The sequence below is a fragment of the Castor canadensis genome, chromosome 1 (genome assembly GCF_047511655.1).
Source record: "Castor canadensis chromosome 1, mCasCan1.hap1v2, whole genome shotgun sequence".
NCBI classification, from domain to species: domain Eukaryota; kingdom Metazoa; phylum Chordata; class Mammalia; order Rodentia; family Castoridae; genus Castor; species Castor canadensis.
The window spans coordinates 51,901,255-51,923,719 of record NC_133386.1 but is presented as its reverse complement, the minus strand read 5'-3'; the positions used below and the strand labels follow the sequence as shown (position 1 = coordinate 51,923,719).

General features: G+C 39.8%; 1 protein-coding gene and 1 non-coding gene across 5 annotated transcripts in view; both read right to left on the bottom strand.

Annotated features, from left to right (window-relative positions):
• Window positions 1–14,631, bottom strand: part of Cdk19 (cyclin dependent kinase 19) — a 153,404-nt gene extending 138,773 nt beyond the window's left edge. Inside the window, exon 1 of one of the 4 annotated variants that reach the window (XM_074076766.1) lies at window positions 14,426–14,631. In XM_074076766.1, coding sequence (XP_073932867.1) covers window positions 14,426–14,553 — 128 coding nt within the window. In that variant the 5' untranslated portion in view covers window positions 14,554–14,631. The remainder of the gene's footprint in view (window positions 1–14,425) is intronic. The other 3 variants (XM_074076769.1, XM_074076801.1, XM_074076776.1) reach the window with 3 other exon arrangements.
• Window positions 956–1,062, bottom strand: LOC141415948 (U6 spliceosomal RNA). Its single transcript, XR_012440895.1, has one exon. It is a non-coding gene; the product is annotated as a U6 spliceosomal RNA (small nuclear RNA).
• Window positions 14,632–22,465: the final 7,834 nt, after the last annotated feature.

The window sequence follows — 22,465 nt, the reverse complement described above, 5'->3', positions numbered from 1 at the left end:
AAGCCAATGAACATCAAATTTTAATACAAAACATCAAAAATTAATAATACAATCAACACTTACATGTTATTCAGACTGTAAAACTTACCACCTCATAATTAATTCTTCACAATTCATAAGGAAATATAAGGAAATAACATCATTCCCATTTTACACATTGCTAGATTTAGATCATAAACTCTTTCCAGTTCTTCCCAAGGTATAAAAAAATGTATATACATTAAGAATTTATATGGCCCAATCAAAAACTGAAATGCCTTTAAGATCTGTGTGTTTATGATTGCTTTCACTACTACACTATGTGTTTTTCATACACTTAATAAACGTAAAACCACTTCTCTGTCTGGCTCACTCCTCAGCCTTCAAAACCAGCCATGACAGGCCTCCTACCCACTAAAGACCTCCTAGGTCAGTCAAGTGCCTCCTACTTGCCACCACAGCATTCTGTGCATACCTATATAATAAAATGCATGGTTCTGTAAAGGAATCTGTTTGACATTTTCTCTCTCTCTTCTCACTTCCCCCCTGCCTTACTGTAAGGAATCTTTTTCCCCTGGACCCCTAATCCCTCCATGGGGTAATTCAGTAAGTGTCAAATAAATGAGTAAAAAGTATTGTTAGAATGAACTGAAAACACTTCAAATGAAGTACAAATAGCCAATGAAAAAACGTTCAACATCTTTAGACACCAAGGAAATGCAAATCAAAAGTACACTGAGATTCCTTCTCAGCCCATTCAGAATGTCTATCATTAAGAAAACAAAAAGTGCCAGGGACCTGGTAGCTCACCTGCAATCCCAGCTACTTGGAAGGCTGAGATCGGAAGGACAATCTCAACCAATAGGTGGGCAAAGTGGCACATGTCTATCATCCGAAACTACAAGGGATGCTGAGATTGGGAGGATCATAGTTCCAGGCCAGCCTGGGAAGAGAGCCCCATTCTCTTTTTTTTTTTTTAAATATGGGCTGCTTCACGAATTTGCATGTCATCCTTGCGCAGGGGCCATGCTAATCTTCTCTGTATCATTCCAATTTTAGTATATGTGCTGCCAAAGCAAGCACCCCCATTCTCTTTTAAAGGCTCTATTTTCTTTTTTTGTGTGTGGTATTGGGGATTGAACTCAGGGCCTCACACTTGCTAGGCAAGCACTTTACCACTCAAGCCATGCCCCTAGTGAGACCGCCATTCTCAACAGGAAAAAAAGCTGGGTGTGGTGGTGCTCACCTGTTATCCCAAAGACTGCAGGAAGCATAAAATAAGACGATTGCAATCCAGATGGCCTCGGCAAAAATCAGTACCCTATCCCCAAAATAACCAAAAAAAAAAAAAGGCTGCAAGTAGAACACCTGCCTCCCAAGTGTGAAGCCCTGAGTTCAAACCCCTGTACTACCAAAACAAAAAATACCTAAAAACCTAAAGTAACTATAATTTTCACTCAGAACTACCCTTTGTATTTGCTAATTTTATCTTCAGGGAAATTAATCATGGAAACCCTCCACATATAAGAAGAATAAGTAAAACAATACTTTGTAAAGGACTTTTATATATTATTTTATAATTACTCTTCACAGCAGTCACATGAGATAATATATGAAAACGGAAATTTCACAAAGATTACATAACAACCAAAAATCCTATAGCTGGAGAGTATCTAGCAGCCCGAATTTGAAACAGGGGTTTCTGGGCTGGCAGAATGGCTCAAGGAGTAGAACACCTGCATAGCAAGCATGAGACCCTGAGATCAAACACCAGTACCACAAAAAAAAAAAAAAGAAAGAAAGAAAGAAAGAATTATAGGTTTCCAAGTCCAAGAGTTCCTTATATCACAATTCCTTCTCATTTGTATGTGTATTTATTGGGAATCGAAAATCTTCCTCTAAGAAAGGAAAATACAAGTAGCTCCTTAAAAAGGAATAGATTTTATTTAAATAAATTAGACCCAAAAGGACTTTGCTTATTTAGATGCTGGAATGGAAAATGTCTGTAATAAGAATATTGAATTTACAACCTTTGTAAACTAAACAAAGAAACTTGGTTAGCTGGCTTAGAGCAGAAGTTACACGTAAGATTAATATGCACTAGTATTATAAATACCAAGTTTTCTCTGCTGTCTTTTCAGGTCATTTGTGTAAGACGATAAAATCTTATACAAATACAATTTTCAGGCTTTGCACCTACCTTTTAAGTCTTTATGTTTTATATGAACCTAAAAGTCAACAAAACGTTTTGGCAAATTAGGGAAATCTTTATGTAGTGTGGAAGACAATTCTAGTTCATAAATTGTACTTATCATTAAGCACTTGGGTTTTACCTGCTTAAAATTAACTTGGAAGTTTCTTTCTCTTTGCCACCTTTACCTGAACCCTTTGTTCCACACTGTGGCAGTCAGTAATGACTAGCTTCCCCAAAGCCATTCGCAGCCTGCCTTTCCCTTGCTTAAATCATTTGCTTAAAACTGGATTGCCCCAGCCCCTTTGTCCTTCAGCTTTGGCCTCCTCCTCTTCCTCCTGCCTAGAATGTGCATCCAAACCTGGATGCACAACAATCACTGGGGGCATGTGTACAAAAACCGCAAAATAGACAGAAGGAGATGGACACTCGATAGTCTCCTTGAGCAACTGTAATAGCCACTATGGACTACCCTACATTCTCCATCTCTGGACTTTCTGTTACAAGAAGAAAATAAGCCCTTTATTTGTTTAGGATGCTACTGATTAGTTTTTCTGTTGCATGAATCCAAAATAACAGATTCACATACATAAGAAACTCAGTGTGCATTCTTTCCAGATTACTCTCTAGTAATTTGGGCTTTTTTAATGCTGTTAAGAGTTTCTACATGAAAATATGGTATGGAACTTTATTTCCTCACTACTTTTTAGAATGATATAATGTTCCTCTGGGGGAAAAAAATCGTATCTCATTCTAATAAAAGTAGGAGCAGAAAAGAAAGATGACTAGGAAACTTCCTGGCAAATAATATCCTAATTATGTTTCTGAATATACCTTTAACATAAAAGTAGTAAAACTGCAGATGAAATGATTACATAAATATATAATTATCCAAGGAAACACTACTGCTTTTTAGAAATCCAAAACATTTTATCAGCCACCAAAAATAAGACTAGTAGGGGAGGTATCTCAACCACAGTCTACGGTACCAAAGACCTAAAGAGAAATGTACATTGTAAGGCTGAACAGACCTGTAGCTTAGCTTTAAAAAAAGTATAAAAACAACTGCTCCAACTCCTATCAGGCCAAGACACAAACTACTTCATGTATCAAATGGTGAAAAAGAACTGAGGTAAGACACACTTTTATAAGTTGTTAGTAACAGTGAATGAAACTACCAGTTAAATTAGGAAATATATATTAATAGCCTTAGACCAATTAATACCATTTGACACAATCAATTAATTTATATGTCTCTATTCTAAGGAAAGAATCAGACTTATTGACCAAGACTTAGAGACAAGAACATCTATTAGTGTTAAATACAATCAAACTACTAAAAAAAGTTTTAAACGTCTAACAAGTAGAAAGTATTAAGTACTATATATATATCTATATGACATCAGAATACAGACATCTATTGAACATGAAGTTTTTAAGTAAAACTTAGTAACAAGGAAAGAATACAGACATCTATTAAATATCAAGTTTTCTAAGAAGAACTTAGTAACATGGATAAATATTGATCATATCTAAAGCTAGAGAATCCCAACACCTTCATTGTTCCTTCAGGAGCTTAGTAATTTGGTCAGAGCACCTCAGCTCAAAAGAAACACTTTATGTATTTCCATTTATTAGGTAATTAGGTGAAGTAACTCATAAAGAATTTATCTAAGCAACATATAATAACTTAAAAATAAAAAGCACATAAATTGAAATAAGTTTCCCTCCCCTTTTCCCTCCCCCTACCTCTATTTTTCAGATAGGATCTTGCATTTTTACCCAAGGCTGACTTTCAACTTTAATCCTCCCAATCTTCACTACTCACAATCTCCTCCTCCTGAATAGTTTAGATTGCAGACATGCACCACCACATCTTGCTTGTTGAGATGCTGTTTTGCTAACTTTTTGTCCAAACTGGCCTTGAATCTCAGTCCTCCCAATGTCCACCTCCTAAGTAGCTGGGATTACAGGTGTGCACCATTATGCTCAGCCCTTTTCTTTATGATTCTATAATTTCTAACTTTCCTTAATGAATACATATTGGAGTTCTTTACATATTGACTTTCAGAATATATAAAGTAAAACATTTACATTTTGCCAGGCGCCCATGGCTCACGCCTATAATCCTAGGTACTCAGAAGGCAGAAAACAGGAGGATCACATTTCAAAGCCAGCCTAGGCAAAAAAAAAGTTCACGAGACCCTGCCTGGAAAAATCCTTCATAAAAATAGGACTGGTGGAGTGGCTCAAAGTGAAGGCCCTGAATTCAAGCCCCAGTACTGCAAAAAAAAAGTTTTAATAACTTTTTTTAAGAGACAGAGTCTTTGTATGTTGCCCAGGCTGCAACAAAATTCCCAGGCTGAAGTGTTCTTCCCACCTCAGCTGGAACCACAGGCACATATGCTTTTAAGATAGATTTCTGGTTTTTTTCCAATAATAAAAATTACCTACGCTTTACATTTTAAATATTTTATGATTTTTTTAAAGTAGGAACTATATTACAATAATTTTTATCCCAATAACACAAGAGTAGACAGAGCTTTTTGTTTTTTTTTTTTTAAGTCTTCCTCTCATAGGTCTGAGACCCTGGGTTGATCCCCAGTACCACTTAAAAAAAGAACAGAAAAAGAAAAAAAATAAGCCTTCCTCTCAGTCCAGATTTACATCCCACGATCACTGTAGCAATCTGCTGTGAATACCTGTAGTCTCCACTTTTGCATGCAGGATTATACAATACTTGGCTCATGGAATGAATCAAAAGATAATTAGTAAAGGTGAATTAATGAATGGCAATACTAGAGAAACGGAAAAAAGATGAAAGGATAACAACGCACGTGGACAGGAGACAGGCAGATGAAGAAGGGGAAGACTGAGGGGTGGATATTTAGAACAGATGGATAGGCAGATGAATGGGTGAATATGTGGGCAAATGGATCTTCCTGGGAAATGACTATTAAACAGCCTGACTGTCTTTGCTAATTGAGCTAACACTCCTTTTCGGCTATTGTTCCCACTCTATTACATCTGATATCAAGAGTAACCTCTATTGTCCACTTTTTTTTTTTTTTTTTTTTGGTAGTGCTGGGATTGAACCCAGGGCTCAGGCATGCTCTGTCATCCCCTTATTAGTCATTTGGGTAAGAAAAACTTTCAAAACAAATCTAGCTAGACATAAATACAACAGTTTTTTGTATTTATTTGGGGGAAATGCAAACCAGAAATTTTGTTTGAATCCTTCCAACTAGATTATAAATACAGAGGTGACAAATTTGCAGCAAACATAGGGCTCAACATAAAGTGTAATTCAGTAAATTTTCATTTCCATTAAAATTCCCTACATATTGGCAAATCAAATCATAACTGTATAAGTGAAAAATCAGAGTAAGAAAATATTAAGAAAGTTTTTAAAACTCACATGACAAATTCTTTCTAATTTACTTAAGAATTGTTTATAGTGGCCAGGCATGGTGGCACATAATCCCAGCACTTAGAAGGCTGAGGCAGGAAGATAATGAGTTCAAGGATAACCTGGGCTACAAAGTGAGTTCAAGTTCAGCCTGAGCTACACAACAATACCCAGTCTCAAAACGCTAATACCCTGAATTCAGGCAGCCAGATTTCCGAATCCAGGTCTTGCTAAATAAAAGACTGTAGCCCCCAATGAAAACCAAAAATTAAATAAGGGAATTCTTCCAGAATGTAGAGGAGATAAGAGCTAAAAATATTGAGAATGAATTTAAGTGACATAGAAGAAAGAGCCAAGCTCAGTATTAGTTAATAAACATACCAGGGGAAGAAAACATCAGAGGCAACAGCAGTGGAAAAGGAAATAATCAAGTGAGTAAAAGGAGGCTACGCCTGGTGGCTCATGCCTGTAATCCCAGTTACTCCAGAGTCAGATATTGGGAGAATCCAGGTTCAAGTCCAGTCAAGGCAAAAAATGAGTAAGACCCCATCTCAACCAACAAGTCAGGGATAGTGATGCACATCTATAATCCCATCCACAAGGGAGGCATAGATAGGATAACCTCAGTCAGAGCCCAGCCCCTGGCAAAAACTCAAGACCTTATATGAAAAAAAAACAAAAATTAACTGGGTGCATAGCTCCAGCAGTGGAGCAACTACTCAGCAATTGCAAGGCCCAGAGTTCAAACACAAGTACCCAGGGAGAAAAAAAAAAAAAATTTCCCTAAACCACACTCAAAAGAAATGGCCCACCAAAAGATCCATAAGGAAAATCAGAGAGAAATAGAGGATAAGCTAGGAGTAAGACTAAAGCTACTGAATACCACTTTTGACCTTTTTGTGTGTGTGTATGGCACTGGGGCTTGAACTCAGGGCCTCCACCTTCAGCCACTCCACCAGTCCTTTTTTGTGATGGGTTTTTTTTTCAAGATAGGGTCTCATGAACTATTTAACCAGGCTGGCTTCGAACAGCGATCCTCGTGATCTCTGCATCCTGAGTAGTCAGGATTACAGGTGTGAAGCACTGGCACCCAGCCACTTTTAACCTTTGAAGTTTAAATTATGTACAAAGGTTATCTAGTCAAATAAGTAGTTTCTTAAACAGGAAATGCCAGGTGCTGGTGGTCATAAAATTATTAATTAAATTTTAAATAACAAAAGTAATAAATTGCAAGACTAGGCTAGAAAAATAAAAATAGAAGGTATTGATTGGAAAGAGAAGGAAATAAAAAAAAAAAACAGAAGGTAGTGGGATATAAATCAACAGAACTGCCTAAAGTTGATAAATCAAGAAGCAGAATTAGGGCCGGGCACCAGTGGCTCATGCCTGTAATCCTAGCTACTCAGGACGCAGAGATCAGGAGTATCGTGGTTCAAAGACAGTCCAGGCAAATAGTTCATGAGACCCTATCTCGAAAAAACGCTTCACAAAATGGGCTGGCAGAGTGACTCAAGCTGAAGGCCCTGAGTTTAAGCCCCAGTACCGCAAAAAAAAGCAGAATTAGGTCTGGGGATATTGCTCAGTGGTAGAGTGCTTGCCTGTAACGTGCAGGGCTCTGGGTTAGCTCTCTAGCATGGGGGATGGTGACAGAAAGAAAGCAGAAAACAGACTGACATGGATATTAATAAAAGTTATACTGTTAAGGGCTCATGTGTAGCTCAGTGATGGAGCACCTGCCTAGCATGCACAGGGCTCTAGGTTTGATCCTCAACACCATTTAAACATATATACATATATATGTACATATATATATATATATATAACAACACACACACTGGCAAAACTTAAAACACCAATAGTTAACACTGGTTATTTCTGAGAAGGGGTGGGTGGGTGGGGTTAGGCATGGATAGTAAGAAGAAAAAACTTTTCCATTTTATGTACAATTAAACTGTTGAAGTTTTATGTACAACTATTATTTGATAATTTTAATAACATAAAAAAAAATTCTGAGCCAGGCACTGATGACTCAAATCTATAATCCTAGATGCTCAGGAGGCAGATATCAGGAGGATTGTAGATCAAAGGCAGCCCCAGGCGCAGACAGTTCAAGAGACCCTGTCTGGAAAAAACCTATGGGCTGGCTGAGTGGCTCAAGCAGTAAGAGGTCTGTCTACTTAGCAAGCATCAGGCCCTGAGTTCAAACCACACTGATGCCCAAAAAAAAAAAAAATCACAATTCTGGTTTTGTAAATTACACAAGATTAAATTACAGTCATGTGCTGCATAATGACATCTCAATCAATGATAGACAACATATATTGGTGGTCCGGTAAGATTATAATGGAGATGAAAACTTCCTATTACCTAGAGACATCATAGCAAGCACAACACATTACTCTCATGTTTGATGCTGACGTAAACAAACCTACTTTGCTATTAATCCTGTGAAAGCATAGCACATACAATTACATACAGTATATAATTCTTTGACTATGATAATAAATAAATGTTATTGGTTGGTTTGCTACACTTTTTAATCATTATTTTAGCGTATGCTCCTGTTATATGTAAAAAAAAATTGGGGACTGGGGACCTAACTCAGTGGTAGAGCACTTGCCTAGCACACCTGAGACCCTGTGTTCAAAAGCAAGCACAGCAAAAAAAAAAAAAAAAAAATCATTTCAACAAGGCTTTATTGTGGATGATCTGTTACTAAACTGAATGTGATTAGGGATGGATTTAATTACCAAGCAGTTAACGTTCTGTTACCACAAACCAGAACCCAATCTGACAAACTATTTATAGTTATTTGTACGCATCAACATCTGGACAGAAAGGTAACACCTTCATTGCTAAAAAACTAAGGTAAACTTTACCTTCCAGATAGATTAGTTAATGTCCTTCTGTAGGAAAGGTATTTCTTGAGACAGGTCTTGCTATGTATCCCAGGCTGGCCTCCAACTGACAATCCTCCTGCCTCAGCCTCCCAAGTGCTGAGATTACAGGCAGAACCACCATGGTAGCAAGAAAGTTATTTTCATTATGACTGTTAAATAAGTTCACCCATAAAGGTGCCAACCAGTATGCAGCATAAAGTGTTGCTTTTCACAAAAGTTAGTTTCCTTTTTCCTTCCCCTTTTGCAGTGCTAAGGATCAAACCCAGGACCTCATTCATTCTGGGCAACTGCTCTTCACCTGAGCTACATTCCCAATCTGCTGTAGTGTAATTATTATAATTGTATTGTTAAAGGAACTTAAACACTGAGTAAACCTTATTATTTTGGATTTAAGTGACTTTTTTTTACAAATGTGACTTGATAAGCTTTATGCACAGTAATGCACTGCTTAACAAATGCATCTTGAGGTTGTGCAAACATCACAAAGTGTACTTACCCAAAGCTAGATGGTGTAGGTCAGTAACTCCATGTCACCTCTTCATGCAATCAAGGGACATGGTACACACTAGACGTCTGAAGGACATGGTAAACATAAATATGAAGCTGCTTGCCAGTATGACAGAGCATAATGGTTTACCATAAACTTTGGGTTTTTTTGTTTTGGTTTGTTTTTTGTTTTTGTTTTTTGGTGCAGGGGCTGGAATCCCAGAGCTGGCGCATTCTTGCCAAGCACACTACCACTGTGATACAACCACAGTCATGGAATTATGTTTTCAAATAGAAAGTACACAACAGCTTTAAAGTCTCAGCAAGGAAAGCGTGCTTGTCCTTTAGCAAGACTTATTTATTTGATCCCCAGCACAAGAAAGTACTTATTATATTTAGAAAGTTAAAGATATTTTATATGAATACCAATTATTTGAGGACTTTAAAGGTTTCTATTTTTCTTTGATCCATCACTCACTTCTAGATAAGAACTCAAAACATCAATAAAATGCTACTGCTGCACACTTGTATCCTGAATTACATCCTGTCATCTCTTAAGACTCTCTTTTGTCCTGTACAATGCACACTCAAAACAGCTATTACAGGAAGTATGGGACTATCAGCTATTTCTAAGTGGACAAAAATCTTTAAATAGTTTTAAAGGCTACCTCTCAACAGTTCTAGACCGAAAACACTGTTTTTAGAAAATGGTTATGTTAGTTATTCGAAACATTAATATATATCCTAAAAAGAAATGTTTCTTGTCCCTGTTTTGGAATCCAAAAAGCAGTATTAACATTATACAGCCTCAACATTAAAAGATTACAAACAAGTTATTCTTTATAAAACATACTAGTTTTTAAGATCTAAATAGTCTGATGATTACCACCAAGAAAATTTCAAATTATAGGATATTATCTTAAATCTTCTACATTGACATCTAAACTTCACTGTACTTATGTGAGCATTTTCAAAACAAGTTCACAATTTAATATCATATATTAATCTATCCAGCGTATCAAGTTCAAAAGTATGACACAAAAGTAAAAATACTTAATTCACCAACATTGACATGTTATAGTTGAAAAAAAAAACTTTCCAAAGCCCTACTCTAAAACAAACATGCTTTCCATGCTGCTAACACATTAACACAGGAAAGTAACTTGCACTTCCTGTAGAAAACAGCTAATTTATATATAACTCATCTTTATGGAGGGGAGGGAAAAGGAGGGGAGGAGAGGACAGAAGTATTGTATCATCTTGGCTGAGACTGTAGGCATGACAACTAACTTCTCAAAGTTCTGGGTTTCTCATATGTAAAAAGTGGAACTTGAGATGACCTAAAATCTGAAGGTTCTAATATACTATGACCATACGGATACATCTTTAATTTTCAGGGAGTTGCCAATAAAAATGCAACTGTATAATCTATTTTAACTCAAAACCAACTGTGAAAAACCGATCAAAAACAGGGAGATACTATATTTACCCATATGTATTTACATGTACTTAATCTTATTTGTCAAAACTTTCAAGACTAAAACATGCAATCATCAGCTACTCATCTGAAACCCTAATACCAAACTGAAACTCTATCAGTAATTGCACTTTCAATTACTAAGTATCTTTCAGAAACCACATCCAAAACTCTTTTGCATTTTTGTTTTGGGGTGTTTTGTTTTTCATTTTGCAGTGCTGGGGACTAAACCCAGGGCCTTAAGCATGCTAGGCAAGCATTCTACCATTGATCTATACCCCAAGCCTAGAACATTCTTTTACTGGATTCAATAAAATAAACGAATGCCTGCAAAGTTGAATAGTAGTATTGTTGGGCACAACTGTTTTCAGAAATGGTACTATGTATTATGGAATATTTCTCTAAACCTCTTAATGACAAAAGAACTGTTTAGCAGTATTCCTTCATCAATCATAATAAAAACATTTCTAACTGGAGAAATATGGCCTTGAGATTTGTAACCATAAAATTTTGTGTGACTTTTTACTAGTGAGGAAAAATTATTTATGAATTCTTCCTCATACCAAAAAGTTTAGAAATATTCTAAACCTATTTCTCTTCAATAACTTCTGGGAGTCCGGCACCAGTGGCTCACAGCTGTAATCCTACTCAGAAGGCAAAGATCAGGAGGATCTCAGTTCAAAACCAGCCCAAGCTGGTCATAAGACCCTACCTTGAAAAAAGCTCACCACAAAAAAAGGGCCGGTTGGGCTGGAGGAGGGGCTCAGGGAAGAGTGCCTGCCTAGCAAGCACAAGGCACTAAGTTCAAATCCCAGTACCACCAAAAAAGAAAAAAAGGGTTGGCGGAGTGGCTCAAATCCTAGTACTGCAAAAAAACAGTAACAACTTTTGGGGAGTCTTTTCTCCCATTTCCTGTGTGGAATACAAGAAATGTATCTCTTTTTCTCTCCCCGACTTTCCTCCAACCCCAGCTATACTTAATCCTGTTATACTAGAATAAACTCTTGCTAAAACTCAGGAAAAAAAAAAGAAGAACTTCTGGGGTTTGGGGATATTCCTTAAGTGGTAGAGCACCTACTTAGCAAGCTGTAGGCCCTAAATGGCCTCAGCACGGTGCACACACCCCCGCCCCTTTTGGGTCTAGGAGTATAGCTTAGTGATGAAGAGCCTAGCACCCTGGGTTTGATTCTAGTACCAATAAGTAAGTAACTTTTTTTTTTTCAGTACTGGGGTTTGAACTCACACTTGCTCACAGGTGCTCTACCATTTGAGCCACTAAATAAATAACTTTTAAACCTGACTTTTTCTTTTTTTTTTTAAGAGGTCAAGTTTCTTCCTTCAAAACTTAGGAAAAACAAGTTGTGGTGTTATATTGCACAGTAGGGTAACTATAGATAATAATGTACTGTATATTTTAAATGAACTATGAGAAAGGATTTTGAATGTTTTCACCACAAAGAAATGTTTGAGACAGATGTTTACCCTGATGTGAACATTATGCAATGTATACATGAATCAAAATATCAAATGGTACTCCACAACTACTTGTAATTTTCATGTGCCAACTAGAAAGGCAGAAAACTCAGATGTGTTTCATTTCCAGCCCATTATAAATGTATGTAGCATAATATAACATAAATTAAAGTCCTATTTCAAGGGAAATAACATTCTAAGATTTTGTAAACTAGCATTAAACCATAAAATATCTACTGATGCCTCCCAATGTTTCTTCTGGAGACCTGAACAATTTGTTGGCTATTCTACATTAGATACACTAGAATCATCTCTTTACCATGTGATTTCTCTCTCACTCCCAAAAACAGCATTATATACTTTTCTGAGCGAACCAAAATCTGGAAAGAGCTAAATTGTAATTTACCATGATCAGAGTGTAAAATCCTTTACAACGCAAATCTGTATCACAGTTCAGAACCATCACTAAAAACGTTCCCTATTTCGTTATCAAAGAACATAAAACTAACTCTTCCAGCCCACAAGAGATATGGGTGTTTACTGTAAAGCCACAAACTCAACCAGATCCTTGACCCAAGACAATGTTTATAATGATTTTCTTATATGTGATATAGAGGTGGGATAGTGATATTTTCAGATTCTACAAGTTTAAAAAAGCATTCAACTTTGAAGGTACACGCTTATCTTAGTCTCCTAAAGAAGCTTTATTAATTCTAATTAACAAATTTCACTCAGGAAGGAAGAGTATCAGAATCAAGAACTTTATTAAAGGGAGAAATACTAAAAAATAGAAAAGTAAGAGTTAAATTATGTTTTTTGTGGTAAGCCAAACTATTTAAATGAAGAACTTTTAACTTTTCTCAGTTTTCCTGCTAAATCAAAGTTACTTTAACAAAAATTTAAAATACGTTTTAGATGAAGTATGTTACAAAGTTTGGGGGGTGGGGGGAGAACACAGCTCACAAGTACTTTGTAACAATGTCCAAATACTAATACTGGATGTGGCTTTCCTCAAATATATCTGATAAGATGTCCACAGGAATACTAGTATAACAAATAGAGTGTATATTCCAAAAACAAAGTACAGGTCAATTATAGTGCTTTCTATTCCATGATGTGCATTCAAGGACACATGGTAATTAACTAAAAGAAACAACTGAGTACCACGGACCTGGAGTTATTACCACAGAAAAAAAATTATCTACAATAACTCTTTGAACTTGGATAGTCCTTTGTAATTTTCATCCTTTACTGTAAAACGCTTTCTAAAATTGTGTTTTGTTGTTCCTTTGTGAAATGAGAATACACACCGCCCACCTACTTCGGTCCTAAAGTTCTTAAGTTACAATAAAGTGCAGAAAGATTAACAGCCACTTCACGAATCTTACTAATGTCAATGTGGCTAATAATCCGTTTATTCAAAAATGTTCCGCTACAATCCTAAAAACTCCTTTTCGTATATTTGACAGTCTTTAGTCTTTTAGACAGGCAGACAGAGCTTTCCGCGCCCCGGAACCTGACGGAAGGGAATTCTGGCCCCGCTGCGACAGAGGCTGACCAGTGGTTTAAGCCAAATCTTCACAGGCGGGGAGCTGCTTCCACCTGTCCTGCAGTTTGAGCTCATCTGCCCTCCAGGATCGAGGGACAGGCGTTCTCTACACATTGCCCGGCTTGTCTCTCACTAACACCACAACTGGTAAAGGCTCCTAAGGGGTTCCTGCGGTTGTCCCTAAACTCCCAGGAAACAATGATTCAGGCCCAGCTCAGTGTCACCCGTATTCTGCTCTTGATAATCTAGGTCCTTGATAAGCCCTAGCACGCAACTATATGATAGAGAATGGGGTGGAGGACATCAGAATAACCAAGGTTCTTTTTTTTAAAAAAAGAAAAGAAACACCCAAGATACCAGAGGAGGAGAAAGTAGTAGGTAGGTACTGGAGAACTGAGTGAACTCTGAAGTTAACGCTTGCACAAGACAATCTCTTCCAGGGGGAAGGTGCGGAATTCCAAACGTAAGACTGTGCAACCGGGGGTAGGTGAGGGGCGGTCTAGTTCCCAGGTAAATGACAGGCACCGGCGGGACAGCGCTGGCCGGCCCGGAGGCGGACGTCGGATGCAGTCCGACCCGCGGAGCGAGGTTTCAAACCGCCGCCCCAGAAGGCGCTCAGCGGATTGGAAGTTCACAACGCCCGTCACTGCCCCAGGGTCGGAGCGGCAACTGCTCAGCCGAGCTCTCCCCGCCCTCCGCGTCCCCCCTGAGCCCAGACCCCACAAACTCCACCTCCAACCGACCCCCGACCGGGCTGCGCCGCGGGAGTTCGAGGGGCGCGACGGAGCCGCGTGGGGAGCGAGCATTCGGCGTCCCCAAAAGCCTGTCCGCGACGCGGCCCCGAGACCACCTCCGCCTCGCCCCTCGGGCACGGCCCGCCTGGGCTCGACCCACCCAGCCCGCCCGGACGCGGCTGGGGCGAGGACCCGGGCGAGCCCACTTCCCCCGCCCGTGCTCTTACCCATCTTTCCGCCTCGCCTTGTAGACGTGCCCGTAGGTGCCGCGTCCCACTTTGCACCCTTCGTACTCAAACAAATCCTCCACCCGCTCCCGCTCCGCCGCCAGCTTCGCCTTGAAATCATAATCCATTGTCTGCTTCCCCCATAGAGGCACCGGGACGCGGGGGCCGCCGCCGCTCAGTCCCTCCTCCTCCTCCTCCCCCCCCCCCACCCGCGGCCACCGCTCCACTTCTCCAACAGCAGCCTGTCGGGCGCGCGCGCGCGCGCGCCGCCCGCCGCTCTGCGGTCCGCCCTCAGCAAGGGACTTCGCGGCGGCCGCAGCAGCCACCTCCTCCTCCTCCTCCTCCTCCTCCGCGGCGGCGGCGGCGGCGGCGGCGGCAGCGGCTCCCGCAGGCAACCCCAGTCCCGCCTCCCCGCTTCATTTCCTTGTTTTGGAACCTGGTGGGCCGCGCCGCGGCTTCCTTGAACTCATTAACAAACCAGCCCACCCGCCCTGAGGTCGCGAGGGCTCCTGGGAAATGTAGTCCCAAAGCCCTCAGAAGCCCGGACGTTTCGCCAGCACGAAATACAGCTCCCAAGAATCCTTGCACTGCCTCAGCCTCGCCTGTATATCACATGCACGCCTGCGCATTGGCGCCGCACCGCCCCCTCCCTCAGGTAGCGTGCTACTTGCAGTTCCTGTGAAGGTAGAAAGCGCAAAGTTACAGTGAGCTTTCTGCGAGCCTATAGAAGTAGTGGGAAGAAGGCCCTTGCTCTGCTGGAAAGGAGGTATTCCCGCTGTGAATGTTCCTGGGCGATAAGGAAAGCGAAAAGCATCTATCAAACCCCGTGCCCACAAGTTTTCTCCTGCGGCTCGAGAGGCGAAGATCGCTTAAGACAGTTGGGAAGCAGATTGTTTTCTACAGCAATTGGTCCGTCTGCTGCCCCGCCCCGTTCAGCCGCTCATTGGCTGAGACTAAAGAATGACGCCCTCTTTGGTGCGTGGGTATCCCCCGGCTTTGGCTTCTTTCCCGCTCTTGATTGGTAATTGGATGTGCTCGGTTCTTGCTGATAGGTTAATCTTTTTCCTTAACGATGCAAAAACCGTATTTCAAAACCTGAACATTCAGCGGTTTCCTAGCTCTTGCTGAGGAGAAAATGTAACTTCTGAGCCCAGCAGCCAATCATCTTTTTCTTAGCATTCTAGTCGGCTTTCTCCCAGCATATGTGGTTGCAAGAGCCAAGCTTCAGCCATCTGTCTGAGGACAATTAAAGTGCCTGGAAGATGCAGCCTTTTAAAAAACGATCATTTTGGCTAGGTTGTTAAAGAGCTTTTACAATATGTGCATAATGGTGCGGTTCCTCTGGAATGTTTTAAGCAATTCCCTTTAATCACCACTGTAGTGTTAGGGCTCAGGACACACCACCCCAAAATGAGACTTAGGAGACTAGAATGTGCCACGCTGAAATATGCCCCTCTGGCACATTGATTACTTTGAACTAGAAGAAATTGAGACCCAGCCTACTCAAGAAATGCTCTTCAGCTCACTCCCACTGCCTAAAGTCTAAAACAGCCCTTTTGTAAGAGAATTTTAAATTTATAAAGGGAATTTTCATCATTCAAGTTATCTGGATTGGGAAGACAGCTATTCCTAGACAACTCTTACCATCTGAGAGACTATCTGCATAGTCACCTTTTATTTCCTTCCCTCACCTTGGCTGAATTTGTCTCCACTACTCCCCAAAACTCCAAACCCCAGTTCCTTTCTGTGTGTCAGGATGATACATAAGCCTCAATCATCTGGCCCTTTTTTGAGTCTCATTTCGTGAACCCCTGCATACATACACAATTATAGCCACTCGGGAGGCAGAGATGGAAACCCTTTCTCAAAAATACAAAAAAGGGCTGGTGGAGTGGCTGGAGCGATAGAATACCTGCCTAGCAAGTGTGAGGCCCTGAGTTCGAACCCCAGTACCACCAAAAAAAATTGTTCTTCTCTTGCTCAGGGAGGCAGGATGGCACATTCCAGCAACCCCAACTACTCAGGAGACCGACAGAATTTTTAAAACCCATGACAAACCCAGTTGTCATGACAATCCCAGTTTGCCTCAATTTATTAGCACCACGCTCTAACCAACCTAGCTAATTGGCCAACACACAGGCTAATGTCAATTTAATTCAAAGACAAGCAAACAACCTAGAGGGGTAGACGTCATCTTTCCCTCCCCTGCAATGGCATGCCTACTGTCAGATGTTGAAGGTACAAATTTAAACATGATTGGTTCTAGGGTAGGATTTATATGCAATATTCAATAGGAGAACAAAAGAGGGAATGGTCAATTCTACCTGAAGTGATAAGGAAAGTAAACTACAAATATACATATCTAAGCCACCTGTTAGGTTGTCAGAGAATCTTGGAAAACTAGACAGAGAAGGAAGAGGATTGCTTTTTTTTTTTTTACTACAACAGCCCCTCCTGGGAAACTTCCTCAAATCTTAAGATATGTTTGTTCAAGAAACTGACTTGCTCTTTTTTGCCAATCACTATGATAAGTGTTATGGATAACAAATGAAAATTGGTCTTTTTTCATCAGGGAACTTACATGCAAGCAAATTGAAAATAAACTGTTTGGCTACAAAGAGAATGGTGAGTCAGTGTAGGCTTCATGAAGGAAGCAGGTTTGAGTCAAAATTCAAAGAATGAGTAGGACCTTACATGAAGGAAAGCAAGAGAGTAGGGAGCAAGACACTATTTCAGACAGAACAGCATGTATTTATATCATGAAAGCATGATATACTCTGAAAAATGTAACTAGTTTGAATATTACACATTAAACCAGGGAAAGGGAATGGATAAGAAAAAAGGCTGGATAAATAAATACAGGTCAAATTATGAAGAGCTGTGTAAGTCAAACAAAACTTTTAGATTTTATTATTCTACAGGGAATTGAGACAGGATCTCACCATGTAACCCAAGCTGGCCTCAAGATCCTCCTGATCAGCCTCATAAGTGCTGGAATTACAAACATGCATCACCATAATTGGTTCATTAAGACTTTTCAGCTAAAGAGGAATATATTAGTCTTGTATATTCAAAAAATCTTTTTCACAAGAGTATTCAGGATAGATTGGAAGAAGATAAGAATAGTAAAAAAAAAAAAAAGTTATTGCATTAATACTGGTAAAACCAGCTATCTGAACCCCAGAATAGCAGTCTTGATTATGTGAAAAGGGCATATACTAAAATTATGTGGGAATATTCAATGGAAGAAGGAAGAATCCGAAAAGTCTTCAAGATTTTTTACTTCAGCAATATGGTAGAACCTTTGAAAAGCTGGGAAATATAGGAATGGGATCAATTTTTTGAGCGAAAGATGAGTTTGGTTGGGCACATTGACTTTGAAGTATCTATAAGGCACCTGTTATGATTTGAATATGAAGTGTCCCCACAGGCACTCGTGTTAAAGCTTAGGTCCCCAACTCGTGGTACTGTTTGGAGAGGTTCTAGAAACGTTAAAAGGTAGGGCCTGGTTGAAGGAAGCAGATGACTAAGGGTAGATCCTTGAGGGATATCCTGTCCTTGGCCCTTCATTGTCTCTCTCTGTCTTCTCTTTTATGATATAAGAATAAGCCCACATAACTCTCCTTCCTTAAGTTGTTTCTGTCAGGTATTTGGTCACAGCAACATAAAAGTAACTAATACAACAATCAAAATAGAATAACAAGTAATAAGAAGTCTGACCTAACTATACAAATTTGGAAATCATACAAGGTATGATGGTCAAGTGTGGAAAATATTTTTTTTTCTCTCGCACTGTGGATCAAACCCAAGGCCTGGTGCATACTAGGCAAGTATTTTGTCACTGATGAGCTAAATCTCCAACTCCTAGAATATTTTTTATTGGTTTCTATTTATAAATACAGAGTTTTGTTTCCATTATATCATTAACTCTCAAAAATATCCTTGTAAGTTATATTCTATTATTCCCATTTTATGTCTGAACAGACTGAGACAGCTAGTAAACTTCAGAGCCAGCTCTGAATGAGTATATACTTGGGGGTAAATAGAAAGTGGAAAAGTATGTTAGTTAAAAAATCAAATATAGGTTATAAAAAGTTAACTTAAAATTTTAAAACTTTGTGTTACTAAGGGTGTGGAGAACTATATATTATCCTACATTGTCAGAGAAAGTAAATAAGCAAAATCTACCAACACATACATCATATTTTCGTTTTGGCAACATGTTTTATAATTACAAATATATATATGCTAAGACCCAGCAATACTATCTAGGAATTAATGCTAAATCATACTCCCTATGGTAGATGCTATGATGTGCCTCCAAGATCCTCTTCAGGATGTATTCCCCCAAAGCTGCTACCAGGACTGCTGCTACAGTGTTCAGCTGTCAACCCTCTTCAGAAATTGCCTTGGCCCAGGGTCATGCCATTTTCCTAGAACTCCTCCATCCAATGACTGATCAACAAAAGGGTATAAAAGCTCAAATCTCTCACCTACTCCTAGAAAATCATCATTAAGATGCATTGAAGAACAACTTCTCTATCTCCCCAATTCTGCTTTCTTCTTTTCCCTTCACCCTAAGAACACTTCCTAACAAACTGACTATAATTTTACCAGCTGTCAGAACAAAGAGAAGCACTTTTCCTAAGGTAAACTCAAGCCAAATTTCCAACCTGCTTTTTCATTATAAATATCCTTGATGTTAAATACTCATTGCACCTGTGATCAGATATGTCCACACCCATATCTGGGATGTGTACTATATATCTATCTTTCCCTTTGCTTTATTAATAAACTTTCATGGTCTGCTTCTCCAGGAACCCAACTTGTGATACTCTCCACATGTGCCAGATGCTATAACACAAGGTTATTCACTGAGTGCTATTTATAATAGGAAAAGACTGGAAATAACAAAAATATTCATCAGCCCTGTGTACAATCCTCAAAACAAAGGAGAAGAAGAAATGTTTATCAAGAGGGGATTGGATAAATAAATTACAGTTCCATCAGTGTGTTGTTATGTAGAACTAAAAATATTGTGAAGTCTGTGACAATATCTCTTTCAGATTCCTCTCTGTAAGAGACTCCAGGTGCTAAGCTCTGAATCTGTGGCATCTATCACTGCATGTATGCTGAGGCCAGACTTCCCATGGAAGCATGATTGAACGTAAAAAGATCAGATACTAAGAATACTAAAGTAAACCTATTCTTGGAAGATGTAGGATTCCATTGGTGGGTAACTTGAATAATCTTGATTATCAACTTGATTGTGTGGAGAGGTGCCTAAGAGACTGGTAAAGCACAATTCTGTGTGTCTGTGAGGGCATTTCAAGAGAAAATTGACATGGGAGGAGATCTGCCCTGAATAGTGTGACAGCACTGTCCACTAGGCCAGGGGGTCTAGAGGAAGCAAGGTTGGAAGGGAGGAAGCCAGCCAGAGCCTCTGGAACAGCGTCATTGGTCCCTCTTGCTCTGAGCCTTCAGCTTCTTGGACTGAACAGCTGCTGGGTACCGTGGCTCTCCAGCGTTCAGGTAGCCATTGTTGGACTATCCAGTCTCCAATCATGTATACAAATCTAAAAAATTCCCTTTTATAATTATATGTATATGCGTACACATATATGTGATTCTGTTCCGCTAGATAACCCTGACTAACAAGACTCCCCACGTGTCCTGCCTGCAATTTTTTCTCTCTCTCTTTTCTTTTTTGGTGGAACTGGGGTTTGGACTCAAGGCTTCATACTTGCAAGCAGGCACTTGCAAAGTAGGTACTCTACCACTCAAGCCATACCTCCAGCCCTGCCTGTAACTTTCTTACACTGCGTCACAGACTGAGTACCTGCCTACCCTACCCTCCTTCTGTCCCTCTCTCCTTCATGGGGTCAGACCTGCCTCACCATCTGATAGGCTTGCCCAGCTCCCTCCCCTTCTTTCCTCACGGGCGTTTCTGCAATAAATCCCTTACATGTTGAATCCTATCTTGGTGTATGTTTTTCTGCAGCCATGAACAATAAGGAAATTGATTATGTATTAGTATATTTTTAAGTGGTTAAAAGCAAGAACCAGAAGTGTCTACAATTACGCCAACATTTTTATAAAAAAAAGAAAAAGTACCCATTTGCTTGTGCATGCAAAGATATACCACTGAAAAGCCACGGGGAACTGTTTGCTCAGTGAAGAACTGTGTGCTTGAGCATTAGGAGTACATGGGATAATTTTTACTCTATGCCCATCTGAACTTTGATCCATGAGATATGACCTTTTTAAATAAAACTTAAATTGAGAAAAAAGTAGGAGCTTGGCTATAATAAAGGAGAAAGATAGGATTGTAGCTACCATAATTAACAGATTTTAGGAGATTTTTTTGTGTTTATTTTTAATGGGAGAAAGGAATTTTTCCATATACTGAGAGAAAAGTGCAGGTGGAGAAAAAAAGAACAGCAAAAAACAAAAGCACTTCAGTCACTAGTAGGGCTAAATACAAAGAGGACAGGATCCAGCACATGGAAGAGAGGTGAGTCCACAGCCCAGCTGCACTAAGGCAGTGGGTTAGGTTGCTGGGAGACTAAACACCTAAGGTTTATTGAGACTACTAACACAAAGTCCAGTGGTGGCTGCCATCCTCTCCACAGCACTTCTCTGGAAGCCCAGTGGCCATGGGCAGGAAGGGGGAGTTCTCTTCACAGCTGGGGAGTTTACCCACTCAACATACCCAGTCACCACAGGGAGAGAGCTTTATAGTTGAGACTTATGTAAGCATTAGCATTGTTAGCTTGCTGTGGTCCTTGTGACCAGCAATCCAAGGAGTAAATTTTTTGTGTACATGCAGGAAAGCAGGTTTTTTCTAGATAACACTAGTTTGCTGCGTTCCCAGAGCCCTTGAGATAATACTTATCTGATATTCCAGTCCTGACCTGCTTGGCCTGTTTCCATTGTCCTTCTGACTTAGCTAGAGCCTTGGGAACAAAAAGAAGCATCTCAGGGATAAGGTAGCTGATATCCTCCTTTTCTCAATCATCTTACAAGGGGAAAGGTCTTCAGAAGGTGGATGGGAAGAGTAAGATTATATACACACATACAAAAAAAAAGGTGATTGAGACTAAAAGATTCCTAACCTCATATAATAAAAATAACTTCTGTTTTCCACATCAAGTGGGAAGCAGAATCACATGCAAAAGAAAAAAGCAGTGGAGGTAAGTGCAAGGACTTGAGGAAAGAATGATAGTTGGGTATGTTTCTAGGAAAGTGAGTGGACTAAGGAAAAGAGCTAACATTTATTGAAGAGCTAAATTTATGGAAAATTTATTTACTGGCTTGAGTTAGCTAGTGTGATACTCATTGCCGCCCTCTGACAAGGTAGGTATCCTCTCCATTTTACTGGTAAGAAAACCGTTTTAGAGTTGGTCAGTGATAGCATTGAACCCTGAGTCTCTAACACTGCAGAGGATTTTGCTCTTTATCAAGATTATATGATCCACTGAAATACTCCATCCTCTTTGTATTAGTCTGTTTTCCATTAATATAGTGAAATGCCTGAGGCAAGTCAGCTATTTTCCTTTTTAGAAATGGAAGCTTGTGACGGCGCAGATGGCTCATGCCTGTAATCCTAACAACTCAGGAGGCAGAAATCAGGAGAATGTGGTTCAAAGCCAGCCCCAGGCAAATAGTTCAAGAGACCCTATCTTGAAAAATACCCAACATAAAACAGGACTGGTGGCTCAAGTGGTAGAGTGCCTGCCTAGCAAGCGTGAGACCTTGAGTTCAAAGCCTGATACCGTCCCCAAAAAATTCTATATATTAATGTAGAAATGAAGTCTTGTTATATTGTCTAGGCTAGTCTTGAACTCCTCAGCTCAAGTGATTCTCCTGTCTCAGTCTTCCAACTAGCTGGAACTACAAGGCTTCTTCTTGCTGACAGAATCTCAGGGTGGTACAGCACATCACATGGCAATAGAAAGTGTGTGTGGTGTCTGTGTGTATTTGTGTGATGTTTGTGTGTGTTGGTGTGGTGTGTATGTGTGTGTGTGTGTGTGTGTGTGT